Source organism: Anser brachyrhynchus (assembly GCF_964034855.1).
Source record: "Anser brachyrhynchus genome assembly, chromosome: 2".
NCBI lineage: Eukaryota > Metazoa > Chordata > Aves > Anseriformes > Anatidae > Anser > Anser brachyrhynchus.
The window spans coordinates 26,996,546-27,022,410 of record NC_137695.1 but is presented as its reverse complement, the minus strand read 5'-3'; the positions used below and the strand labels follow the sequence as shown (position 1 = coordinate 27,022,410).

The 25,865-nt window shown below is 40.4% G+C and overlaps 1 protein-coding gene across 5 annotated transcripts in view; it reads left to right on the top strand.

Annotated features, from left to right (window-relative positions):
* Window positions 1-25,865, top strand: part of SLC25A13 (solute carrier family 25 member 13) — a 100,955-nt gene that overhangs the window by 71,103 nt on the left and 3,987 nt on the right. For all 5 annotated transcript variants that reach the window (XM_080582176.1, XM_080582178.1, XM_080582177.1 and 2 more), the window contains 2 exons: window positions 11,884-12,024; window positions 23,382-23,520. In XM_080582176.1, the coding sequence (XP_080438302.1) occupies window positions 11,884-12,024; window positions 23,382-23,520 (280 nt within the window). The remainder of the gene's footprint in view (window positions 1-11,883; window positions 12,025-23,381; window positions 23,521-25,865) is intronic.

Here is a 25,865-nt window from a genome sequence, read left to right as displayed (position 1 = left end):
GGCTTTTTGAAATGGCAAAAACTACTCATGCTTCTTTTGAGTTCGTAGCAGACGTAGGCTGTGTAATGTTAACTCAGTGCATAATGCATTCCTGAATGTAGGCTGTGTTTAAAACCCACTACGTTTTTAAGATTGTTTTCCTTGCATGGAGTAGTATCTTAATGAACAACTGGTATATTACTGGGTAAATGATAATACTTCACATTTTGGTCTAGTTCTGTCTGTTCACATTACAGCTTACTTTATCTGGTGTATTGATTTTGTTCTAGCAAATGCAAATACTTGGAGTAAAATGAATAGTTGTTCAAAGACCAGTGCACTTTGCAGATAAAGAACACTGTTTATTTAAACTGGCTTTGATCACTGGGGCAGAGCAATGTTGGTATATTTTCAATCTATCTTTGTTTCTGTTGTTATGAGACAGATGAGGTCACATTTTCAAGCAGCTTCTACCTGTGTTGAAAACGTAGATTGAGCAGCAACTTAAAAACAACTGCTTGTGTCTTAACCTCAGTAGGTGCAGACATCTGTTCCGTGTGTGCTTGCGGAGAGCATGCTGCGGTTATCTAAGCCTCAGGGTGCAGTGGCTTGATTACGTTGCAGGCTGAGAAGCCCCGGCTTTCTGTAATTCTCAGGAGATGGGGCAGGATTTGGCTGCTGTCTCACTGCTCCCTCTGTTTGATCACTGACCTGTTGTAGACTGCCAGGTAGGATCCCTTGTTCTGTAACTTTAGGAGCATTCAGGGGAGAAAAAGAAGGAGGGGGGGGATGAAGAAGAATGTGGGTCTCTAAAGCCCTAAATAAAACGCATGCTGTAAATGAAGGAAAAATGCAATAAAGTACTTGCAGAGGAAAAAGTATTTGCCCCTTACACTAATAAAACATCTTATGAACATAGCAGCCATAGAAACTCAGCAAAATTTTCATTTAAAATGCCATTTGATCTAGAGTTTTTGTTTTTACTGACTGCTGAGAATTTTTTTAATGCGGTAGAAAAAGCGCTCTTTACAGAGACCTGTCATTCATGAGTACTGCAGCAAGCTTTTTGCCAGTAGTTCATTGTAAACTGGGGATCTGCTTGAAGAGATAGGTGGCTTGAGATGTATTTGAAACATTCTGTAAGCGTTGGCTTGTCATATTTGGTATTTGAAATACACGTTAAGCATGGGATGCTGCATAAGGTTCTAGCAGTAGACGTGCGGTGGCAGGATGCCCCGGGTTTCTTTTTAACAGGAGTGCCCCGCTGAAGGGCATAGTCTGGTGCCAGGCAGATAGGTTGCAACTTGTCTCTTCTGCAGGTGGTCTCTGTGGTTTTATTTTATTTATTTGTAATTTTAAACTGAATTCAGACTAGCAACAGAGACTGTCATTACAAGTGCTGCCTAGTGTTTTGGGGAAAGGAGATGAATTTTTCTCTCGTGGTGTAAATATATACATAAAATGTGAGACGCCAAAGGCAGGCCTTTTCCTCAAGCTTTCAGTATTGGACTGGCCTAACTTTTTGTCCCAGTTTAAGTTAGCGTGAAGCTTGTGATTTCGATGGAAACAGTAAGGACACTGTTGAATGCTTTTGAAAATTTTCAGCCTTGGATTTTAGCTCATTTCAAAATGTAGTAATCGCTTATGTGGGAGGCAAGAAGACAGAAGAGAGCATGATGTGTTGGAGTCTAAAAAGGGGCAGCCAACTAGGATGACTTTTTTAAAAAGAAACCTGCCCTATCACCTTTCCAGTCTCCACATCCAGTTCTCAGCTGTGATTGTGTTACAAACACAGATGTTAAATTTTCCTTTTTCTGTGCTTATATTTCCCCGGAGTGCACTCATCGCTTAAGCAAGGGTTTTGCGGGGGGATTCATGCTAGGTTTTAAAGGTTTAAATTCCAGTCCTGTAAGTACGTTATAGCATTGTTACTTAAGAAAAGGAGGACCAAGCAGATACTTGGATGGTTTTGGCTGTTTAGTAACATAAAGGGCTTTGAAGGGGTCAGTATCACCTGAGTAGCTCCACTCTGCTGGTCGCCCAACCATTGCCAGTGGTTGACTTTTAAGTCCCTAAGGAGCGCTCTTTGCATCATAATTACCGAGAATTAGTACACATGGCTGACTTTTGCACTTGCAACTAAAGCTGATTGTTTCATTGAACAAGTCTTTTTCTGTTTTGTAAACTGTTTTCTCTCCTGAAAAAAAAAAAAGAAGAAGAAAAGAAGAAAATAGAAAGATCCTTTACTCCCTGACCTCGTGGCACTTAGTTCAGTTAACAGCCTGTTTCATAGCTTTTTATTATGTGAAGATGAAAGTGATAGGTTGAGGCTTTAATTTTTTTTTTTTTGAGACCCTCAAGAATACAATTAAAAGTACAGCCTGGATATTTTTATACAGAATCTTAAGGAGGGTTGTTATGTTAATCACTGGCTCAAAATCTCCATCTCCTCTGTAAGAATTTTTCTTAGTGACTGCAGGATTTGTTACCTATGTCAATATATAGGAAAAGATTTGTACGATGACTGACACCCACCATGAACACTGGTCTCTCCTGTGTATTTAGGACTCTTATCACTCATGCGAATCCTATATAGCCCTTACCATTATTAGACCAGTAAAAAGCTCCGGTTCCAAGATGTAGGGTAATGATACTGTAGGGCTATGATCTGCTAAGCCTCTAAATGACAAATCTGACTTAACCTCCTCGAATGAAAAAGTGCAAAAAATGTTAGGTTTGATTTCTGCTGATGCTGTAACTTTCCTTCAGGGATTCTTAGGTGAAAGGATGAGTTTGGGTAAGCTGTAAGTGCAACCTAAAGTCTCTTTATTTACAGTGGCGATAATCTTGTAGTCTTTTTTTAATGGTCTTTAATTTATATTAAAAAAAAACCACAAAACTACTCCGACTGATTTTAGTTGCTTTAGTTGCTCTTTTCAACCTAATTACTGAAAAGCTTCATTTAAAAATACTCTGATATTTTTTGATACAGCACTGGTTATTATTCCGATTGTGGGGTTATATTAAACAACTAAAACTATCTGTTAAATTGTCATAAAGGTTATTTTGGGGGTTTTGAAATGTTAGCTACTTAGTTAACACTACGGTTTGAGATGAGACAATCATTTTGCTTATTTCCTTAAATATATGAAACAGTTTCACATTTAATTGAAAAATACACACTGTGTTTCTGGAATTAACAGTGGAAGAAATGCAAAGATTCAAAATAGAGAGCGATCAGAAAATACAAAGTATTAAGAAAAACAGGAGAAGTATTATAGCATGGCTGAAAAGAAACAGCTATATAATATACATGGACTTGTCTGCTTATAGCAATACAATTATATAGGTAAATTGGAGGCCTAATGTTCTGCAAGAAAAGGGAGAAACATTTTGCTTTGTAACCTTTCCTTCTGCTCTCCCTCCTCTTTCCAAGTGCACGCAGTCTTTTCCTTCCCAGCTGCTCAGTGTGTGCTCACTCTATTAGCTAGTTTAAATCATGTAGCACAGTACAATTACAGACCCCGTACAGATCTGCTTTTATTTAAGCTGTCAAGACAATTTTAGGCATATTTCTAGAGACTTTATAGTAATCATCATAAAGCTGAAACATATTGGACCTGCTTGGACAACCTCAACTCTGCCATGGAACATAAAAATTAGATACGGTTAAGATGGAGTTCATCTAGAAAGTGTGCAAAATCCTGTCCAGAATTAATTTTTATGAGGGAATATGATGTGAAATTCCAGATGAATTGTGCCAAATAACCAGTCCAGTGCAAATAGTTTTATTAAGCTACTTACAACATTTATTTTATGTTTCAGAGAGCAGTAAAGATAAGTCCACATCTGAGCTGCATTTTCTCTTTTGCATTGTATTTGAGGTAGAGAGATGGGCTACAACTCCTACACTTCTTCGATCTCTAACTTAGAAAAATTCAGACATTTCTAAGTCGGAGGCTAAATGATATTAAAGGTGTTATTCTTGTTTTCATTTTTCAGAAACCAAAATCTGGCAAAATTCTGATCTATTTGGCAAGGAATTCTGAGCTATGGATAAAAATGAAACTGAGCATTAAGAAGGCAGGGGCGGAATCCCTGCGTGTATATCTGAAAAAAAAAATTATGAACAACTCTTACCACAGAAAAGTCTTGGTATAGTTTATTGAGATACTTAAGTAATAATGGTCTTCTTTACAATTACTCATATTAACTTTGAAAGCAACTGGCATACATTTCTTTTCTTGCACTCTTAACCGATTTATTGTAAGATGTCTATTCTCCCTGTAGCCAGGGACTGTAACTTCCATTGCTTTAAAGAGCAGTTCTACATACACGTATAAAAGCCCAACAGTCACATTTCTTGTTTAAGAAAAGGCTCCTAATACTTTCTTTGTTCTTGATGAAAATAAGAGTATTTACTGCAGATAATTGATTTTGTTAAATAAATCAGATTTAAACTATATTTAATTTAATTAATACAATGTAACAGAATATACTGTAATTAATTAGATATTTTAAAGTATAGTTTTCTTCTCTGAACCACTAATTGTAGTTATTTTCAGCATACTGGTTCTAAGTAATTTTAAACTGATACAAAAAAGAGCAGCTTGATACGGACTTAAATTTAACTTCACGTTTGCAAACCCATTGTGTTTCAACACTGCTTTGTTTTAATTGTCTGGGATAAATTTTCAACTAATCTTATTTTAAAGCCTTACAGTAAAGTTTGGGAAGGCAACATACGGTAACATGATAGCCCTTCCCAGAGGTTGTACCAAAGGGTGGGGAAGTTCCTGGTGTAGGGTTCCTGCTTTTCTTTGACCTCACCCCACATTTCCTTGCAGGTTTGGATGTTTTAAAAAATAGTTCGCTGCATCTTTCACCCGGTCATACCTGTTTAAACTGGACTTTCCTGAATACGTTAAGAAGTTATGCAGAACATGATATCACTCTATTTTGAATTTTCCTTTTAGATTAGTTCATTCAATTTTAATTTTTTTCTAAGTGTATTTTCCCATAACAAATTAGATGTATTTTCCCCCTTTCCTTCCTCTCTTCTCTTCTTTTTCACTGACTTTCTTCCTAAGGGAAAAAAAAAAAAGAAAAAAGAGAGAGACGCAGATTAGGGGTGGAATTTTTACAAACTGTAAAACAAGAAAGGGTGCATAGATGTAGGCTGATATATTTCTTATTATAGAGCAGTTCTGAACTATTAAAAAGCCCTTTTTTTTTTCCAGCAAGCATACCTCATATTCTTTCCATTCTTTTTCTTTTTTACGATTTTATTAGAAATATTGACTGAAAAAGTTTATATGAAGATGCATTATAGCTTAAAACATAATTGTTTTGACAATTATATTTTATTACCCATCCCTTTCTCCTGTTACTACTTCTTTTACAGGCAGTAAAATATCGTAGTGTTTACCAGTACAAGTTCAAAAATAGTAATAAAAAAAAAAGAAAGCAAAACCTCAAGCTCAAATCAGGAATTAAAATCTAGCTTTCTAAGAGAAAAAGGAAGATATTTATGATGTCACAGTAATTTATGATGTGACCAAGAAATAATGGGTCACAGTTTTAATACAGCTACCATGCCTTAAGACTTGAAAGGTCTGTAAATCATTAAACGATTCCACAACTAGTCAAAATAGACAAGTAGAGCAGACAGAGCCAAATGTTAACATATTTGACAGGTCTGTAGCTTAATTGCTTTTATAATGCCAATCAAGAAGGCTCCACTTTGATTTTTTTTGGCTGGGCTTCTGAGAACTGAATTACCTATAACGGAGAAAATATCAAATCCACAATTTTAAATTATTTTCCCATGGCGGAGCTGGTCAATGCTTATAAACAAACCATACTCTTGTTTGTTTCTGTTTAGCCAGGTTATTAATAAACTACTGTAGGGAAGTTGTCACAACTTGTATCTGAGTCTTGCAAATCTGTACGAAGCAGTAGCAGGAATGTTCTTCTTTTCAGGCTAATTACAATTCTATTTATGAGCACGTTTACGGGAATGTTTGAAGGGGCTTGCTTTACGTTTTATGTACATGTGGACATTAACAGGAGTTCGTGATTATAGCAGTGTTCGCTGTTTGTGCTGCCCAAACTAAAACCTCTGCCAGACCAAGAGCAGTCTGTCCTCGGAAGACAAGAAAGATTAGCTGGGGAAAAACACAGTTCTGCCTGAGCAGCATGAAAGCTGTTTCTGTGCTAGCCTGGTTGGGGTAGTGAAAAGCAGATGATTGAGGGCTCAGGAAATCTCCTCGTGGTCTGAAGAAAAGGTATTTACTATATGAACTCCCATTGCTAAAGAGCATTATCAGAATTCTGTATAGATGGGACCACAGATGAGAGCACACAAAATAGCACAGGATGGCTTGTCTGGATTTTTGTAGCCTGGCTTTATCTGAAAAAAGGTAACGCAGAACCAACCTTTTGAGAACCCAGTATGATTTACCTTTGACACAGAGTGCCACATAATTAAGGTTTTCACCTTTGAAATATATAAGAAAAACAGTCACTTTGGACAGATGTCTGTTACTCAGTGGCTTTTCTGGTAGCAGGCAAGTCCATAGTGAAATCACCTGTGCAGCAGCTCAACACAATTCATCTGATGTGTTTGGTATCTTTTTGATACATAAACACCAAGACCTTTACAGGTAGTTTGGAGCACTGCAATGGCACTCTGTAAATCTCCCTTCTAAGCCTTAGAGTTAGTGATTTTGTGATAAATCGTTTAGGATTGTTTATTTTTAGTACCGTTGCCCTTGGTTGTGCAATGAGGATGGTGATTCTTGAATCTCTTGAGTGCCTTTTTAATTTAGATTTATTTATTTTTTTATGATGGAACAATCTTAATTTTGTGCCTGTACAATGCTCAGTACTTTAGGAACCTTGACTTTAATTAGGATTAATGTATGCTAGCAACTGCACGAGAAAACAAGTTGCATCGGGCAGGCGGCAAGGAGGAAAGGCCTGGAACTGAGCGTGATATTCCATATGACTGGATATGATAAATAGCTGTCTAGAAAGTTTGGAACTTGCACCAGTCTGTCGTCTTGTAAATCCAATAGGTAAGCAAGACATTTCAGACAATTTCTTTTCAAGAGGTTAGTTGTATAATACGTTGCTTATGTGTTTTAATGGTTGCCATTAATTGCCATAATTGCCATCCTTGGGTGATATTGTTGGAAATATTAACACTCTCATAGCAGTAGTAATCCTTTCTTCATCCATAAATGTTAAAAGATGGTATGTGACAATTTGGATAAAGAAGAAAGATCCAGTCTGACCCTAAATGCTCTTAGCTGAAAACAAGAAAAAGGCTATGGCTCAAAGTAGTAAATAAGGTTAATTTGATGTGCTAGAAGAGTTAATGATCAATAGCAATGAAAGGAAAAGAACCTAGTACATTCTTCTGGGATGGAAAACAGAATTTCCTTCCTGAATTGCAAGTTGTGTTATTTTCAGAACCTACATTGAAGCTTTCAGATGGAGATTTGAAAGCTTCAGGAGGGTTAGATCTGGTGTATTGATTTCTTATCTAGACTCACAGGGACACAAAATGCAGTTACATGAACAAGAATGGAAATTTCTTGTCTTAGTGTAATGAAGCAGGTGAAAATCTGTTTATTTACCAATAAAATTTATTACAAGGTGATTTGGACATGTGAAGGAGTAGAAAGCATTCTGACTTCTTAAAACTGGGGTGTTGTTAATCTGGTCATTATTAAACTTTTTATTATTATTTTTTCAGTACAGGGTGGACTGTATTTCCCCATGGACAAAAAAAATAAAGCAACAAAACTATTCCTACTTCTCCTTTCTGTTCTGTGGAGTAGGAAAGTAGAAGGAGGAATGTGATAGATAGTAGCATTACTGTACGAGGCTATACTGCCATCGAGAGGTGTTGGGTGATATCATACCAAGTACAGAGTTAAAGAACTGCAAAAGTGAAAAAAAAATATTTATAAACCTTCACATATGTATGGATGCATAGTAGCTGTCCGTGTCTTAAAACACACTGAACATTTTGTAGGCATGCAGATTTCTAGTAATGTGTGTTTCAGGTTGAGGATGATGGAGGTATATCCCTTTCATTTTCTTGCTTTACATCAAACAAGACCATAACTGCTTGTGATCAGGTCAAATGTTAAATTCTTTCTGAATAATATGGGCCCTTTGTGGGCCCCTTCAGATAATTATGCACTAGCTCTAGGTATTCGCTCCCGTAAATAAGCCAAAATTGTAGTTTTTGTTTAATCACATGATAATAACTGAAAAGCAATGGATTTGCTTTTCCAATTGGATCGTTTGTTTCTTTAGAAAATGGAAAAAAATGGAAGAGGTGATAAGGAATTCGTAGTTGGGGGTATTCAAGTTTGTAACTTCAGTCTAGAAAAACTGGTGTTACTGGGAGCTATCTATATCAAACATTTAATAAAAGTTATCCCAGAATGATTTTTGTGACGTTTAATGGAGAAATCATTAAGCTTGAGCAACCTGAGCTTTAAACTGTGTTTATTCTGGCCAAGAAAATAGTATCCCAGTTCTTACCTTTGGGAGTGTACTTTAAAAGTTTAAAATGAGGAGATAAACTTTTAACTGCAGAAGTTACCAAATAAAAAGTTAAACTTTTCACCAAATAAAATGAGCAGTATGATAAGACATGTTGCTTATGTTTTGTCTGTTTTCTCCACAACAGTTTATGCCAGTACCTTGAAGAGACTGAAAAAAAAAATAGATGAATGAGATTTCCTTCATTGCATTCACTAAGTAAAAACTCAGACGGAAGAGAGAAACAATGCTATTGTGATTCAAGCTACTGATCTGGAGATCAGGGTATCTGGAGACTGTTACTAGTCAACCTAGGGGGACACACACACTGGGCATACAATTAACCTCCTTACCTTAAATCCCCTGCTTGTAAAACTGGAGTCATTGTACTTTCCTCACAGGAGCACCGGGAGGAAATAGCCATTAATATTTATGAGAGAGACACTTGCATACTATGATGATGAATAACACAATAGGAGTTACCAGTACTAGACAAGCAAGAAATCATTTCATTAGAGAGTATAGTAGCCATCTCCAGTTTGCTTCCGCTCCCTTTTGAGAGTAAGGATCTGCAGTTACCAGCATAGACGGTTAAATAACAGGGTGATAAAAGCTCCCCACCAGGCAACTGTCCCTGTTAGCATTGGGACTGCCTGTGCGCCGGCTGATGGCAAACCAGCCTTCGTCTCCATCGCAAAGTAGGCAGGTGGCAGAAACCCTCCTACCGAGACCTTCTGTCGGGTGTTGTCTGCCTCATCGCTTTCAATTACTCATCATTTGATTTTTGGAGTATACCTCTGGTCAAATTCCGAGGATGACAAAGGTTGTGCAGTGTTCTGGGCTAGTACCCAGACGGTTTTGTAGAAAGGGTTCATTGGAAATTTCCAGTGTCTTTCGTTAGCTGTCCTTTGTGGGCAATGAAACCGGTAGTCCTCACATCTGTTTTGTTAGTGTTTTTGGTAATGGCTGGTGCATACGGGTCTCAGTGCTTTAAAAATTTGAATACAGTGAGCCTGCTTGTATGAGGTGGGTAAGTAATAGCATCCCCATTTTCCAAACGGCAAGCTGAAACAGAGAAAGGCTTGTGTGATTTAGCCAGAGCCACAAACATGGAATGCTCCAAGTACCACCGCAGCCAGGTTGGACATGCAAACACAAACATTGGTGTGTGCCAGCACTTTAAACACTTCCCATTCGTTAAAATTCAGAAATTATTTGCCTTTATTCTCCTTTAAAATCAGGTATGTTTCTGTTTCCTTTCTCTAAATATGGCATTCGCTTAGAAACATTTTATAGATTTTTAAATTACTCAACATTTTGGTGCATTAATAATCATAAATTAAACTTAATTTTATTGTAATCTTTTGAGTTTTGATATGGTTTTCCCATAGTGAATATTAAAGAAACACTTCATGTGGAGTCGTGCACAATGAACTGCAAGAATCACACTGAGAGAAAGCAGTTTATTTGTGCTAACGTAGATCAGTTGATACGAATTGTTAAATAGTGTATTTTAGAGGATGGCTGTGGTGTAGCAAATTCGCAAATGAATATTAGCACCTTGCAATTGGGATATTATCCTTTTAGGAATAAAAAAAATGTGTGATGGCATGTGGGAACACTTAATATTTGTAATACATAGACCGTACTGTTTATTATGTAGGAATTTAAAATTCACCAGAAAGACCTTTCCAAGATTTTTTTTTGATTTTGAGACTTTGCAAGATGAGTAGGCAAGTAAAAGAAACTGTCTCATTTTTTTGTTTTGAGTGCTTACTTAATATGTTTTAAGTGCAAAACTGAAGTCAGCGTATGTGCCAAATAATTTATCATTCTAATTTCTGATGGCAATAAGAATAGCAATTTTATATGTACCAGGATTCTGGTTTGGTAAATGCAGTTAAATTAAATTATGCCAATTTGAAAGTCAAAACCAGTTGAGTTACACAAGAGCATGCTTTTTCTGGTCAAAATAGGAAACATTTGGGATATTTTGGGGGTTATGTAAAGACTTTAATTTGTAACCACACCGTGTATGCTCAGTCTAAGTGGTAGACAAGAATAGTTGTTCGTGCGATTTGCCATTTCTTCAGCACATTATTTAAACCATATTACTGTGCCTATTTTTTATTTTGAATGATAGTTAATCTGAGCTGTGATTAATTCTTTTAACATTTGGATAATTTAAAAAAGATGTGCGCATACCGTACGCATACTAGACATGGCTCGATGGTAGTGTTTTTAAATGGAATTTATTTTATTTTAGTCGTTACCTTCTAGAAAAAAAAAAAAGTTTTGTTGTGGGGAGTGTGGGGGTTGCCCTTTGGATATTCTGTGATTTCCGAACCTAGAAAGAGCATAGCTGCTAGGCCTTATAATTAAGAAATTAACAGAAATTAGAAGGACACTGATGAATTTTGGCCAGACAGAGCTTGAAGTTTTGACTACGCTTAGGTTATGTTATGTAACCTTTTTTTCTTGTTTCAAATTTTTAGCTGGGGATCTGTCGGTGTAGCAAAAAGGTTATGTTCTATGTTGTATATTGTGAATGAAATGAACTTTGCTAGAACTAGTTCAGAGTCTAAAATGCATCCCACCGTTGTGTTTTAAATCCGACCAACTTTCAAGATCTGTTGAACGATACCTTACCAACAAACGGAGGCTGACACTTTAAAAACATTTAACAGTTCGTGATTAATGGAATCCTTCAGTCTGTAGACCTTCTCTCTTTCTTGGTGCACAAATAACGATGTGGAGCTCGGATTCTTGAATCAAACGGCACTTAATGACACTGAAAGTGGTATTTCATTGGGATTTTAAAAAATGAAAAGTTATCTGCAGTTCTGGTCTTTGGAATCCCTGTGTGCTTTGTTTTATGAATTCATGCCAAAATTGGAAAAGCTTCTGCCAGACTTTTACTCTTCAATAGTATGTTTTCACTTTCTAAGTACTGACAGGTTCATCTCAATTTCTCTCCTTAGTTACTAATTCTTTCTTTTGCTTCATTACTCACTTTACAATGTTCTTGGCTTGTCAGTATTGAATAAATTGGTGTTTGTGAATATATCCTTGCAGCAAGAATTGAGCTAGCTTTTGTTTGATGTACTGCAGTGTCCTGCAGTGGCTGACCTGCTTCCTCGCTGTTTTCTGACCATTCATCTCCTGTGGGGTAGGTTTCTTGCCTTGGGAGCTGCAGTTTTGTTAGCTAATATTAAAACTCACGTCTGCTAATAACTCAACTGATTGCAGCAGGATTAAAAATACCTTCCCTTGAATGTATCGAGACATTATGTTGCATATAATTTAATGAGTTAACATACTGCCTTCTACTTTTAATTTCAGGCTGGAGGTTCTCAAGTGATTTTTACCAATCCACTAGAAATTGTCAAGATTCGATTACAGGTAGCTGGAGAAATTACTACTGGTCCACGAGTCAGTGCCCTTACTGTACTACGGGACTTGGGCTTCTTTGGTCTCTACAAGGTACCTTTTTATTTATACATAAATTAAAAGCCAATCATGAATATTTCAAACCAGAGAATCACTTCAGTGCTCCCTCAAACTTTAATGAATGAACATAATTGTACTTCTTTTGAATTCTTTGTTATGTGATATTGTATCTTTATTTTTCATAGAAGAAACTGTCTTGTGTTTTTAAGTATGTGGTTCTTTTGAATCTGGCTAAAAATTCCTTTTATCATTTCAGCAGATCTGGCTGTAAGTATTGTTCATTGAGGATTAATTTATGATTCCTGATGTTCTGCCTGGTGTAAAAATAGACTTATTTTCATCTGCTTTCATGATATAGAGCTTACAGTTGTGGAGCGATGCTTTTGCTTTTCTGTGTTTGATTCAGCAGCTTTCCCAGATGTCATTGTTAATCTGGTGATGGGAATTAATTACAGCACAATGAGGAGTGAGGAAATACAGACAGTGGGAGCCCAGCGTAAAAGTAAACTCCTAAAGCAAGCTTCCTCTTACTAGTTTAGAAGAACTTCGTAGCAAATAATCCTGGGAAAAGCTGCTTTAATGAATGTGCCCTATGCTTCTGCTCTCTCCATTATCATCCATACATATATATAAATATACTCGTAAATACATGAAAATAAAGTTAGGTTTAATGTTAGACTGATAAACACACATGCACACACACAGACTACAGCAGGATTAAAAACATCTTTTGTAGATTCCAACAGGATGTATGCTTGGGTGTATAATTTAAAGGGCAAACATACTGCCTTCCCCTTTTAGATGAAGTAGACAAGATACGGAGGGGTATGGAAGGTCCTGGAATACTTTGAGATAGCCATTACACTAGGTATTGAAACAAAAATCGTAATGAATGCCGTACACTGCAGAGCATCATGTGGTGTTTCTTATGATTTCACAGCTTATTCTACAGGAGAAAGCTTTCACACTGACTCTTTGTCCCAGTGTTACTAGTTCAGTGGGTAGGATTCCTCTGTTTCTTATTTACAGCAGTGCAACTGTAAACTGAAGATGCTTCAAAAACAACAAATGAGCCCCATCCCCCTCCTCCACAATATTTAAATTTCATCCACATTTTTAAGCTTACAATCCTTTTAAATTGTTCTTTTAACATTACAAAGAGGAAGCCTGCCCGGGAGTAGATGTATGTATGTTTTGGCCTGGAGAGAAGTAGCAGGTCTGAATAGGATTTAATGGGGAGTTGTTTTTCCCTTTAAATCGACTTGCTAATTTTTTGGGTGTTTTACTGAAGCTGATGCCATTGTGTAAACTCCTAGTAAATGACATTACCGCGTCGATCAGGTCAACATTTACAACTGAAAACATGGATATGGTAAACAGCCTGCATCCCTGAGGCTGTGTAGGAATGGAGGCAGCTACTGACTTTTACATGAACTAGTAAATATAAAACACAAAATGGGAAGGAATGACAAGCAAGTTGACTCAAGGTAGCATTTCTACTTTTTTTTTTTCTCCTGAATACGTGCTATTAGTTGTTCAACAGTGTTTGCTGTGTTTTTTCCATTTTTAAATAATACTACCTGAGATGTTATGGCTTATTTGTGTTTTCTAGTGTATATACTTTGGGAATATTTGTAAGGAATACACGTGAACATGAGCTGTTACATCACTACTTTGCATTAAGACAGGCAGTGTTGTTTAATCGCAAGCTACGTGGTTTCATTGGCTCATTCATTAAGTCCATTTATCTCCACAAAAAGAGCCACAGAAGGGGTTTTGTTTTGTTTTTACTCTTCTGCTGTCTTTGTTTCTCTCTCTCTGCCCCTTTTCTTTTCTCTCCCCGACCCTCTCCTTGTATTCGTGTCCTTTTGTAAGTCCAATTTGAATTCGTTGCCCGCAAACACCGGACAGATTTGACAAAACCAGAAAACTTGACCTGGCAGTCAGTCATCCACCCAACAGAGCACGGCCCACATCACAAAGCTCGTGTTTGAGTGCACCCTTAGTCACTGCTAGCTCTGCTGTTGGGCACGTTTGTGCTGTCATTCACCAAATATTTTGGCACTGGAGCCAAAAAATAAAAAAAAAGCAGTCCTATCTGCCATCCTTTCCTTATACCACTGCGAATATTGGTGCAGCCACGTAATAATCTGGAATGGGAAATTAATTAAAACTGAAGTCTGTTCCTCCTTCCCCCGTACAGCTTAGTTTACTTTCAGTACGGATGGACTTGCTGTGCAGCTCCTCACAATGGTCTGTCCACACGGAGAGAGGAGAGTGGCCTCACAGCATGGGGAACTCGTCGTTCTGCGTCAGAGAAGCTTTACAGTGCCTCGAGGTGCTTTTGGAAGCAGCGGTGTTAGATGCATCGGCATTATTTATCTGAATGCTTGTGCTGCAGCTGTCAGCGTTGGTGAGGCCAGGCAGGGATTAATACCTCATTGCATCGCGTGTAAGTCGCCAGCCCCAGAAAACACTGCCCAGAGGCATCAGTGGTCTAAACTGAATTTCAGCCTAATCTAGATCTGGAAGGTGCTATCTGTGTGGCTGGTGCTTCTTGCGAATTAATTCAGTGACTGCATTGACCAGTTGAACATCAATAATAAATACTGTACTGAAGAGAACTGAACTATCTTGATAAATTTGGAATGGTTGTACTCTTAACTAGTCAAATTAGCTGTAAAACTATAAAACAGAAATGAGGATTTTGTGTCTACCTCAGCACTTTTCATGCTGTTCACTCTTAACGTGAGCAGGACTTTCATTTGCATCTTAAGACTTTGGTTTAGCTTTGTTTTTTGTATCCTTGTAAAGATATATCTGATGCCCCAAATGTATTTATTTTAGTAGAACTAAATAGTGGTGTATACGTGCTACTGCAGAAGAACAAAAACAAATACTTAATTTAGAAAATATTTTTGTTTATGAATCTTGAAGTTATAGGCTTGATGGGCCTTCATGCAAATATTCCAGATGTTTAAACACTGTTGTGTGCTAGTGATGATTAAGGACCAACTGATTCACTTAATTTTGCAAGTGAAAGCAAAATTCTAGACTTCTCAGGATTTTTTTCTGTTGTTTGTTTGAAGTGTTTTTTTTAATTATTTAAAAAAAAAGTTTAGCAATCCAAAATTTAAATGTAATATTTCATTTTGTAGTCAATATATTTTTTTTTCATTTTTTTTCTGTTTGGTATGAAATATTTTCTGAATAATTCTGATTTTTTTTCTTTCTTTCTTTTGTGGCCCAGAGAAAGTAAACCCAACAAAAATTAACTGTTCTATCAGCTTTCTATCAGGTTCAAGAGCATAATGTTCCCTCTTCTCTGTTTGACCTGTTAGGAACTCTTGTAAAACGGCTCTAAGAAGGGCTGACTGCAGTTTTCTGCAGTGGTTTCCACCACTGCTCAGTATCTGAACATGAGAAAGTGACCAGCCAAATAACTCGCTTCTGATGACTGGGTTAGTAGAACGGCTCGGGTCGGAAGGGACCTTAAAGATACCTGGTTCCAACCCCCGAATGGCCATTAGCAAGTGCCCATAGTGCTGTGTCCTACACTACACGAGGTGAAGTTTCCATTCTAGCTTCGGGTCTGATGGCACTACAGGAAAAGGTGAACCACTGTCTAGAGGAGGCCATGGGATGGGATGGTACGAGAAGCTGTGCAGAGACACCATCCCCTGTTGCTTGCAGAACCTCCCTAGAGGTCTCGCTGTGAGAGGGGATGGAAAGGGATTCCCTCAGACTAGCAGGTGTCTGGTGAAATCCACAGAGAGCAAACATCACTGATTTTCTGTACTGCTACCAGTGGAGAAAATGGACTTGCTAGAGAGATTAAATAAATGGGGAGATATCACATTTTTAATAGAAAGGTGGACTCCAGAAGTTGTGATGTTATGTTGAAACTAATATTACCATAATGATATTTTTTCAAAATAGAAGCATGGGTATTTTCAAGCATTTGTATTTCTGTGATGACCGAGAACATTACCAGTCAGTCCATCAGCTCACAGCAGAGCAGAAGCATTTCCACTGCTTGTCAATGCAAGTTTACTTCTGTGTTGATAAGTTACAAAGCTCTTAAATCAGGAATGGTCACCCAGTCCGTGGCACACTGGCTCTTCTGGTTCTCTCTGTGCTTTGGTGCTGTTTCACTTACCACACTGCAGGGACTGCATTACGGTTCTGTTTTCCCAGTTCCCAATAAATCAACTTGCAAGCTGTTCTGACCACAACAGATCAATCCGGCATGCTCTGCTTAGTTCCTAAGAAACTTTTCTGCTAAAATTTGGGTGAAAATCTGTGAGTCCGGTATAGTAGTCAGCGGGGAAGAATGTACTGCCATTAATTATACCTGCAGCCAGAAGGACTGACTGTACGTCAGTCCTAGCTTCACAAGGCAAATGCCTGCGTGTCTTAACAAGACCTACCGCTTGTTGTTTGAATTAGTTTATTTTGCATTAATTTCTAACCATGAAACGCTTTTTGTAGATTTTAAAATAAAAAACTTCCACGCACCCCGATACAGGTAATTTCAGTGTTCCTGTTGTCCGTTAACGGAGAAAACTAATGCACAGACAAATAAATCTTGTGTTACGTGTCAACAAATTAACAAAGGAAATGTTATGTCAACCTTTTTTGCATCCAGCTGAGTGAATCTTGTATTGATTATGGTCGTAATTATCCCAGTTTTCTAGTCCAAGTGCAGAGCCAGTTGGTGATCAGTGGGAAGCTGGATCACACAGTTTTGGTGGCCCCCTGCATTAGGGAGATTAATATTCTTTGGGGCCATTCATTGGTGTGTTAACATCGTGCTCTGCCATGCTGATGGCACAGAACAACTCATGGAAGTGCTCTGCTGTGATCTCTGCTCTGTGCACGGCTGGACTTGCAGACGATGTTGGAGCACTTTGTGTTGAAAGCTGGTCTGGAGTTCATCCGGGCAGCGTGACTCGGTGTTTGTCCACGTTCATGTTTTTAAACAACAACAACAAAACTTTCCAACAGGAGGGGTCTTCCCTGCACCCTCCTTTTAGGTGGGTGAAGAAAGCAGTAAGGTGTCTCCCCTCTGCCCTGCTCTTCTCAGAGCTGGGCAGAGTTCCCTCAGCCTCTCCTGATGTGCCACGGGCTACCTGAGCGCCTTGGTGGCAGCGTGGCAATGTCTTTACTGTACTGGGGAGCCCAGAACTGGCTACTGGACTCCAGTCTCACCAGTGCTGAGTGGAAGGGGACCATCACTTCCCTTGCACCCTTGCTAATACAGCCCAGGGTGTGGCTGTCTTTACTGCAAAGAGGCATTGCTTACTCATGCTTAACTTGTCCACCAGCACCCCCAGGACTTCTGCTGCAAATTTGCTTTCTGGCTACTCAGCCCCAGCCTGTCCTGCTGCCTGGGGCTTTTTCAGTTCAGATGCAGGACTTTGCATTTACTGTTTTGAACTTCATGATGTTTTCGTCAGCCCATCTCTCCGTGCTGTGAAGGTCCCTCTGCACAGCAGCCTTGCCCTACGGCACACTAGCTACTCCTCCAAATTCAGTATCATCCGGTAATCTGCTGAGAGTGCAGCCCATGTTCCACCAGTGTAGCTACGAAGATACTATGGAAGATCATCTCAAAAGCCTTGCCTACAGTCACGGTATACAACATCCATTGCTGCCCCCTTATCCCCAGGTCTGGCAGCCAGGTTGTTCAGTCACGGTTTGGTACACCCATACTGGATGTTCCCAACATCTCCCTCGCCCTTCACGTGCTTGGGGACAGCTTCCAGGAGGATTTGCTTTGTAAATCTCCCAGGGACTGAGCTGTGTCCAAACAGCTTGTGGTTTCCCAGATCTTCCTTCTTGCTCTTCTTCAGGGTGGGCGTGATGTTTGTCTTTTTTTTTCAGTCATCCAGCCCCCTTGACTGACTCGACCTTTTGGCAGTGATAGCAGACTCCCTGTGCCGTCAGCCAGCTATCACAGCACCACTGGAGGTGTCTCAGCTGGCCTCACGGACTGTGCATGTGCAGATGGCTTAAGTGCTCTGCCTACTGGAGGTAATGCCGTGCTCCTGCAGGCTTTTCTAGCAGGCTCGTGTAACTGAGAAGCCTGAGTGCAGATTTTACTAGTAAAAAGCAAGGCAAAGAAGTAATTTCTCTCCCTTTTTCATGTTCTTTGTCTCTGTGTTTCTTGCCCCATTGAGCAACAGCCTCATAATTTCCTTGGTTGTCCTTCCGCTGCTGATGTGCTTACAGGAGGCCCTTTTACTCTCTCTTGGCATATCTCACTAGATCCAGCTCCAGCTGACTCTTGGCTTTGCTGACTCCATTGCTGCACACCCAAGCAGTGTTTCTGCCTCTCTCCTGGATAGCTTGTCCCAACCTCTGCTTCCTTTTTCCTTTCAGCATTGGAGCTCGCTCATGAGTTCCCTGTCCATCCATGCTGGCCTGACATGCTCAGCTTTCTGCACAGCAGAACGGACCATCCTTGTGCTTTCAGGAGGTTATCCTTGAAGACCAGTATTATCTTCATGTTCCTTTGTAACCCTCAACATTTTTGTTTGGAGGGAAAATGCTATCATGGTGCACAGAGGTCCAGGTCAGATCATTTCGATCTCCTCTCCTTCTCTTCCTTCCCCACCAAATAACTAAAGACGACTAGATTTTTTTTCCTGTAATTTAATTGTCCATCATCATAAATACAATTTAAAATCGAAGCCTCCTCCAGATTCACACCACCTTCACTGGGTGTTAAGATACTAGCAGTTCCGTAATGATATGCAGCTTTGAAATAAAATTAATTCCAGCAGAAAGAAGACTTGATACATACAGCTCATTAGGCCCACTGCTGGCTTGAACCCCTGTAGTTCTTTAAAGCTAGAAAGCAAATATTTTTTTTTCTACCTTTGTCTAAAATTCAGAACTGCTTGTGTAAATACAATTTTAGGCCATTGTACTTATTAAAACCCAGCTGCTCCTTTGGGGAGCACATTGCAGCACTTTTGCAGAAGGAATTTGTTGCCTCTATTTGTCTTATTTCTGCCAGTAATTGTTGCTGTGAAAGCACCAGGGCATGGAAGCGTATGGGTGGTAAATTCTTCTTTAGCTGCAGATGTTCCGTAGATGACAGCTATTCTTAAAAATATAAAGACAGAATATCCCAGTCAGGGAAAATATCATTTAACCTAACGCAAAACACCATTTATGTTGGCAGAAGTGAGAAAGGATACATTTCAGGTTTTCACTATTTTTAATAGATTTCATGTAATTTCTGATCACAATAGAATATTGAAGTGATTGTACAAGATCAGGTAATCTGTTTTTTGCCTATCTTTCACAGCAATATGCTTCAAGTCCTATTAAAGTCAGTTGAATTTATAGCATAGTGGTTTGCAAAGACATCTTTAAAATGTTCATGTACTGTTCAATGCTGTCACTGTGAGTATACCTACTTATTTTGTACATCATATGAACATATATAAAAAATATTTAACATTAATTTTGCAATAAATTATTACTCCTTTTGCAAATAATCATTCTGGATAATGTGACGCTCCCTAATTTTGTGCAACGAAGTTATTCCATGATCCCAAGAAGATGGGAAATAATATGGTAATGAAAGGTTCTGTGAAGAAATGATACATCGGTTGTGGTAATGTTTGTGATTACAATTCCTAGAAGGTATTTAGCTCAGATTCATGCCTGGTCTGTTACTGCCAACAGCACTTGCATTTCCAGAAAGAGCGAGAAAAGCTTCCAATAGTCTGTTCTTCAATGTTTTTTTTGACAACTTCATAAACGGGCTTTCTGGTGTGTTGACCTGGAAAGTGTAATCTCAGTTGACAGGATGTGTACCAAGCTCCCACCTGGCAGCTTTCGATAACAGCTGAGGTATTTCGCCTCTTCAAGTTGTGGGTTTGCAGCAAGACAATGAACATATGAAACGGAGCAGAAAAAGTTTTGAATTATATTAATTTGCATCCAGCACGCTCGTTTGTGACTGTGGTCTCATACGTGAGAACCTGCTGTTCAGAAAGTTTATTTCCAAAAAAAAGCCCTTCCACCTAGGTGTTACAATGTTTGTCTGCAAAGTGAAGCTGAATTGCTGGCACAGCATCAGAAGTCAGTGCTTTATTCCCCCAACTTGATGTGCTAGATCAGTTTTGCGTGGTGGTTGGAGTAAACGCGTGTGAATAAAAACCTACAGCGGCTTTTAAGGCAATGTCATTTTACAGTAGAAAAAATTACAGCCCTTGAAAGCAAATGCCAGTAATATTTGTCTGACTGCTACAAAACCTGTTAGGTGCTGTCACAGCTCCGGTTCCAAAGGGTTAACTCGGTAGTAAAACCCAAGAAGAATGCAAAATGATCAAGAAATGACATGCTGCCTATTGTTTGTAGCTATAGGATCAAAATAACAATTATACATGCCAAATAAATTCTAAACCTGTAAAGGAGAAAAAGAGGGGGTGGCTGTAAGTACAGGTGCCAGGAGCATTAAATAACCCTCTCAGACAAGGTGCACCACTGTTGTCTTGAATGCTGCTGGGTCCCCCCAGTCTGGCATTTTTCCCCCTGCACTAGACAATGTGCATTCACTGCAGGAGACTAGGTTAAGCCTGCGCCTCCCAGACCTGCCGGCTCCTTGTGCCCAACCCGACACAGAGGTGCCTTTGTCAGTATAATTACCCTCCCCTTGTAGTAGAAACAGTTTGTTTAGGGCCTTATTTGCAGGTAGAGCTGGTATAAGCAGGAATTAGCATGCTAAAGAACCTGCACCGGCACTGATTTGGGCTTATTTATCAGAATCTTTGACAATCGGTCGTGTCGTGTTGTGTTTTGGTTTGGTTTTTTCCTCCTCCACTGGTTTATTCAGTGAGATAGTATCCCAGATTAAGAGCCTTAAGGTCACTGAAGAGATGGAAGGTGGGAGCCAACCGGCGGCCCGGTGCGGAGGATCTCCCACCGGCCTCGTGCCTGGCAGGGCTGCGCCTCGGCTGCCAGAACAAACCCGGGCGGATGAGCCTTACGGCTTTCTGGGGACTGATTAAAACTCCGTACGGCTTTCAGCACGTTGTCCACATCAAAAAGGTGCGAGAAGCAAAAATAAATGTTGCTTTTGCTTTTCAAGATGCTGCGGCCGATCTCCCGAAGCCTTCCTAATTGGCCTAGGCCTGTTGCGGATGATTAACTTGAAGTTAAATGAGGCCTGCTTTTAAACATGCTTTCCCAGGCTTTAAACGGAGCGATGGGGGGAAACTCGAGACCGTTGTGATACTGGAACGGAGCCAATCCGGGTTATTGTTAAAGTGGATCCAAGTTTTGATCCAGGTTCTGTTTACACTCAGCCAACTAAGTTGATGGGCGTCCTCTCGGTGTCCCTGCACGCAGGTTATTAGTGACAGTAGCAACGTGCTCGTTCTGTCCTGTGAAAAAGTGCTTTTTAACGAAGGGGGAGGAATATGAGCAGCCCCGGTTCGGCTAAGAGTTGCTTGCAGTTGGAGTTTATTGACTTCCGTAAGTTATTTTAGCTATGTAGAGATATTTCGGAGTATGAACAAAATGCGGGGGAAAAATGTGCACGGTGTTTAACGGCAACACTGCAAGGAAAATAAAAGTAATGTGCCCTGAGGGCAAGGGCAGCGAGGAGATCTGCTCCGAGGAGAAGTATGCTCTAAAAATAAATCTTTGAAGAAACCGTGTTGGGCTGGGAATGTTTCGTTAGTGAATTTCGTAATTTTTCTGTGAGGTAAGTGCAGTGCAGACATTTGATCATTAAAAAGTTGTTTTTTCATACAGAGCTTGGTAAAACCCTAGTGTTTTGGGTTTTTTTTTTGGAATGGACTGTCAGGGGACATGGGCAGCTCCCAGTCTGAGAAGGACAAGAAGCTGAGGAGGGGCTGTGGAGAGAAGCGGGTTCCAGCAGAGCGTGTTGTGCTCACTGCGCTCGGCAGGTCCGTGCCGTACGGGACGTCTGACGAGAAGATCTAATGGCTGCTCTTAGATAAAATCTCTGCTTTCTCAGAGGTGTTCTCAATATACACATATTAGCGTCTCCTGTGGATGGGCTTACAGAAAGTGATTTTACCATAATGCCCTCTCTGACAGGCGTCTTTGCAGTATTTCTGACACCTTGCAACTCTTGCGTGTTTGCTGGGTAACCAGCATCCAGCTTGCATCAGCAGTCTGTTTTCACTCCTGTTACAGTACAAGCTAAGCTCACAGATATGAGCAGGCATATCATTAGGTTTAATTAAATTCTGGGCGTATTAGCACGTCACCTGTGAAATGCCTGGCAGCGAGCCATGCCCTGGTGGAACTGTACACCCAAGTGCAGTAACGAGGGCATCCCAGGAGGGCTGGTGGATGAACCTCAAGTAGTTTCACCACAACTCCACCCTGGCTTCAAAGAGAGGAGGCTTAGCCTCATCCGCCAGGCGTTTCTTTCTGAAGCTTGAGTTCACCCGATTCCTAAATCCACCTCCTGTTTGTGTCTGCCCGCCTGTCTCAGCCCTGGTGTGTCCAGGCTCAGGTGTCTTCTGGACCTCTGTGCTGGGCAAAAGCAGGCTGCAAGTCCCTTTTGCTGTTGGAGCGGGGATATTATTTGGTATTACGCTTTGGTTGACCTCCTATAGTGGCTTTTTTATTTTACCTCTCATGCTAGAAAAACTAGCAAGCTTTGCTTGCTGCTATCCCAAAGTTTTCCTTGCCTGTTTACTGCCCTCTTAATTTGCAACCCTTTGTGCTGCTACTAACTACGTTGGCTGTTTGTACCAATAAGCAAATCAGCAGCAAGAGCTGAAGCTTGAAAACAAGCTGTATCCCAGATCACTTGTACTTCAAAAATCACAAATAAATCACCCCGTTACTGTTGTGTGAAAGGGCTGGTGTTCTGGCCCTCTTTCTTCCCCTTGATACATGTTGCAATATCACTTGCAATGTCTGCACAGATGTATGGACCAGGCACTGTTTTCTCTGAGGTATTTATTGTAAGTGGGAATGAGAAGGGATGGAACTGACCTGTGACTTTTCTTCAGACATACCCTGAACTTCCTTTGCAGGCACATGGCTAAAGCATCAACTATTTACTACTTCTCAAAGGTATTATCAGAGTTTATGCCAGCACATGACATTTTCTGTATTACCAATAAATAACTACACTATTAGGGAGTGAGGGAGAACAAGCAGACAAGATAAATATAATTATAAGAATTACTGAATCAAGAAACAATGCACAGACACTACTCACCAGAGTGAAACACATATATCTCACAAAATTTTGAGAGGAGTTGGTTTTCCTATAAGCCCTTTGTGACAAAACAAAAATTGTGATGTTTCTCCATTTTCTGGTGTTCATAGTTCATCGTGTTAAACTTGTTCATTCTCAAAACCTGTTCTCTTTTTCAACACAGGGTGCTAAGGCGTGTTTTTTGCGTGACATTCCCTTCTCTGCTATTTACTTCCCCTGCTACGCTCATTTGAAATCTTCATTCGCAAATGAGGATGGGAGGGTCAGCCCTGGAAATCTGCTCTTGGCTGGATCTATAGCTGGTAAGTGCCCCAACATCTTTCTGCGTGCCGGTGTATCGCACCTGCAGTGCAGTAGTTACAGCAATGGGAACTCTGAAAAGCTCAGAGCTATACAAGTTCTGCAGCCTTGTGCCCAATAACATTTCTGCCATGCTGTAGAAATGAGTTGGGGTTAAAAGTAAAGATCCTGTAAGTTCGTGGTTTATTCGTAATGATCAGGAGGTAAAAGGAAGGGAAAGATTTACATTCTGATGTTTTGTCATCATCTATAATCTTTGCTTGTGAAGTTACTGTGCTGTTGGCTTTGGCCGGTTCGCCAACTGGTAAAGTTCTGATGAAATGGTTTATAAATGAAATCACTGAAAATAAAATCATGGTAGTCATGAAATTCTTTGTGATCAAAGAATCTTGAATTTTGTTGTATGGAATCCAACAGCCATGCTGGCAGTACAGCTCTATGAACACAGACAAAACGTGACAAAATGATGAAACTCACTTGCTATCCACAGTATTTTATGCAGTTACTTGGCTTTGTCAGGACTTCACCCTTATCAGAACAGGAAAGCTTGAAAATAGTTCTGATGATTTAGATGCAGACTTTCACTTGATAGTAGAAGGTAGAAGGTAAGGTATAAGAGCAAATGTGAAAATAAAGCTGAAACCACGATTATGACAACAGGTAAAAATGTAGAGGGCTTGGGAAAGGTTCTGCCTGCACTAAGAAGCTGCATGAGGGGTGCTTGTTTCTGAATGCTGTGTTGTGCTGGAAAACAGTTTCAGAAGGGGTCATCAGCTTGGATTCTGCTCTGTCTCCCACTGCGACAGGGACTTGGCACAGAAGAAAGCAAAAAGTGTTGCTTGTAGTCGTGTGTGCCACAAGCTGCTGCTTCCTAGACTGTCCAGATAAAAAAGAGGTGCAGGGTGTTTACCTTGAGCACTCACTTTTAGTTTTAGTCCCCTACATAGCTGATAGGAGAGGGAGAAAGGGAGACACTTTGCAGCCTCAGTTTTCCTTTGTGTCCGCTCTGTAGTCAGTCCCTGGCGTGGTGCCCGAGCTCCTGCACCCAGAGGGGATCACTGCCTCAGGGAGAGAGCGGTGTGGACGTCTTGCTCTGTCCGAGGTTCACAAGTCCCCTGCAGGAAACAAATGGGCTTGAAAGCTTGTGCTACATGACCGCAGGGGGATGTGTAGCAAGCAGGAGGGCACAAAGCAGATATTTTCGTCCCGTTGATCACAGGCTGCTTGGCCTCTCAGAGCTGCGCCAGTGCACAGCTGCTGCAACCTGCCAGGCTCGAACAATGATGGAGAGGCATGGATCCAGTGTAACTAAGGAGTTCGTCTGTTTTCTTGTTTGATTTGTAAGGTTTCTTCTCCCTGGGGAAACTGTTCTCAGTCAGGATTATACACAGGGCTGTCCCTCTTGAAGAGCAAGGACCTTTTACAGCCAGTAACTGGACGCTGGCTGTGGCCAAGGCCAGTGCAGATCAGTCGCTGTGCCTTGCAGAAGCACGTGGCCTCGGCTCTGTGTGCTGCCTCTGCATTCAGTAGCTCGTAGGCCAGAGGAATCAACCTGGCACCGGGAAAACCAGCTGTGTTCAACTGGCTGCTGCTTAAAAACCCTTGTCCTGACCCTCCCCTCCCCCCAAAACAGAGCCAACCTCCAAGCCCCTCATGGACGGAGCTTACATCCAGCTTATTTCTCACCCATTTTAGTGGAACAAAACAATTTTTGAACTTTAGATCATATTTACAGACTTGAAACATAAGCTGGCATTTTTAAGCCAAGTCATTTCTTAGATTTTCCTATTTTTCTTTCTAGCCATTGTCAGGTGATTGCAGACTGAGATAACTGCCCCTTTGAAGTTCAGGCACAGAAGCAGTCTTTATTGTTGCTGATACGGCTTACCAAACTAGCTATAATGCGAATTTTATTCAGGGCTTCCTGTGAAATCCATTCTAAGTTAACTCTCATGAGCAAATTACAGTATTAAAGATGGAACAGTCAGCGTACTGCTCACGAAAACGAGAAACATCTTGACTGGATGCAGGAAAAGCGTGGTGGGGGGCACAGACATCAGCTCTGTTTGCCACGAGAAAGCCAAGGGGAGGACAAAACCAAAGCCCTGCCACCTCCTGGCTACTGGCTGGGGCTCTAAAGGACACGTGGCGGTCCCTGGCCCTCCGTGCTCTGGCCGTGCTTTGGACTCTGCAGCCTGTTTTCAGACGTGCATATGAGCTCCGTCCGGTGTGGGAAGCAGCAGCTTTCCGCAGCCCTCTGTACTGGGATGTTCGAGCTGGCTGGGCTTAGCTGCTCACCTGCCTCTTTGGCCAGCGGGCGTTGCCGTGTGCGTTTTCCTCCTTTCTG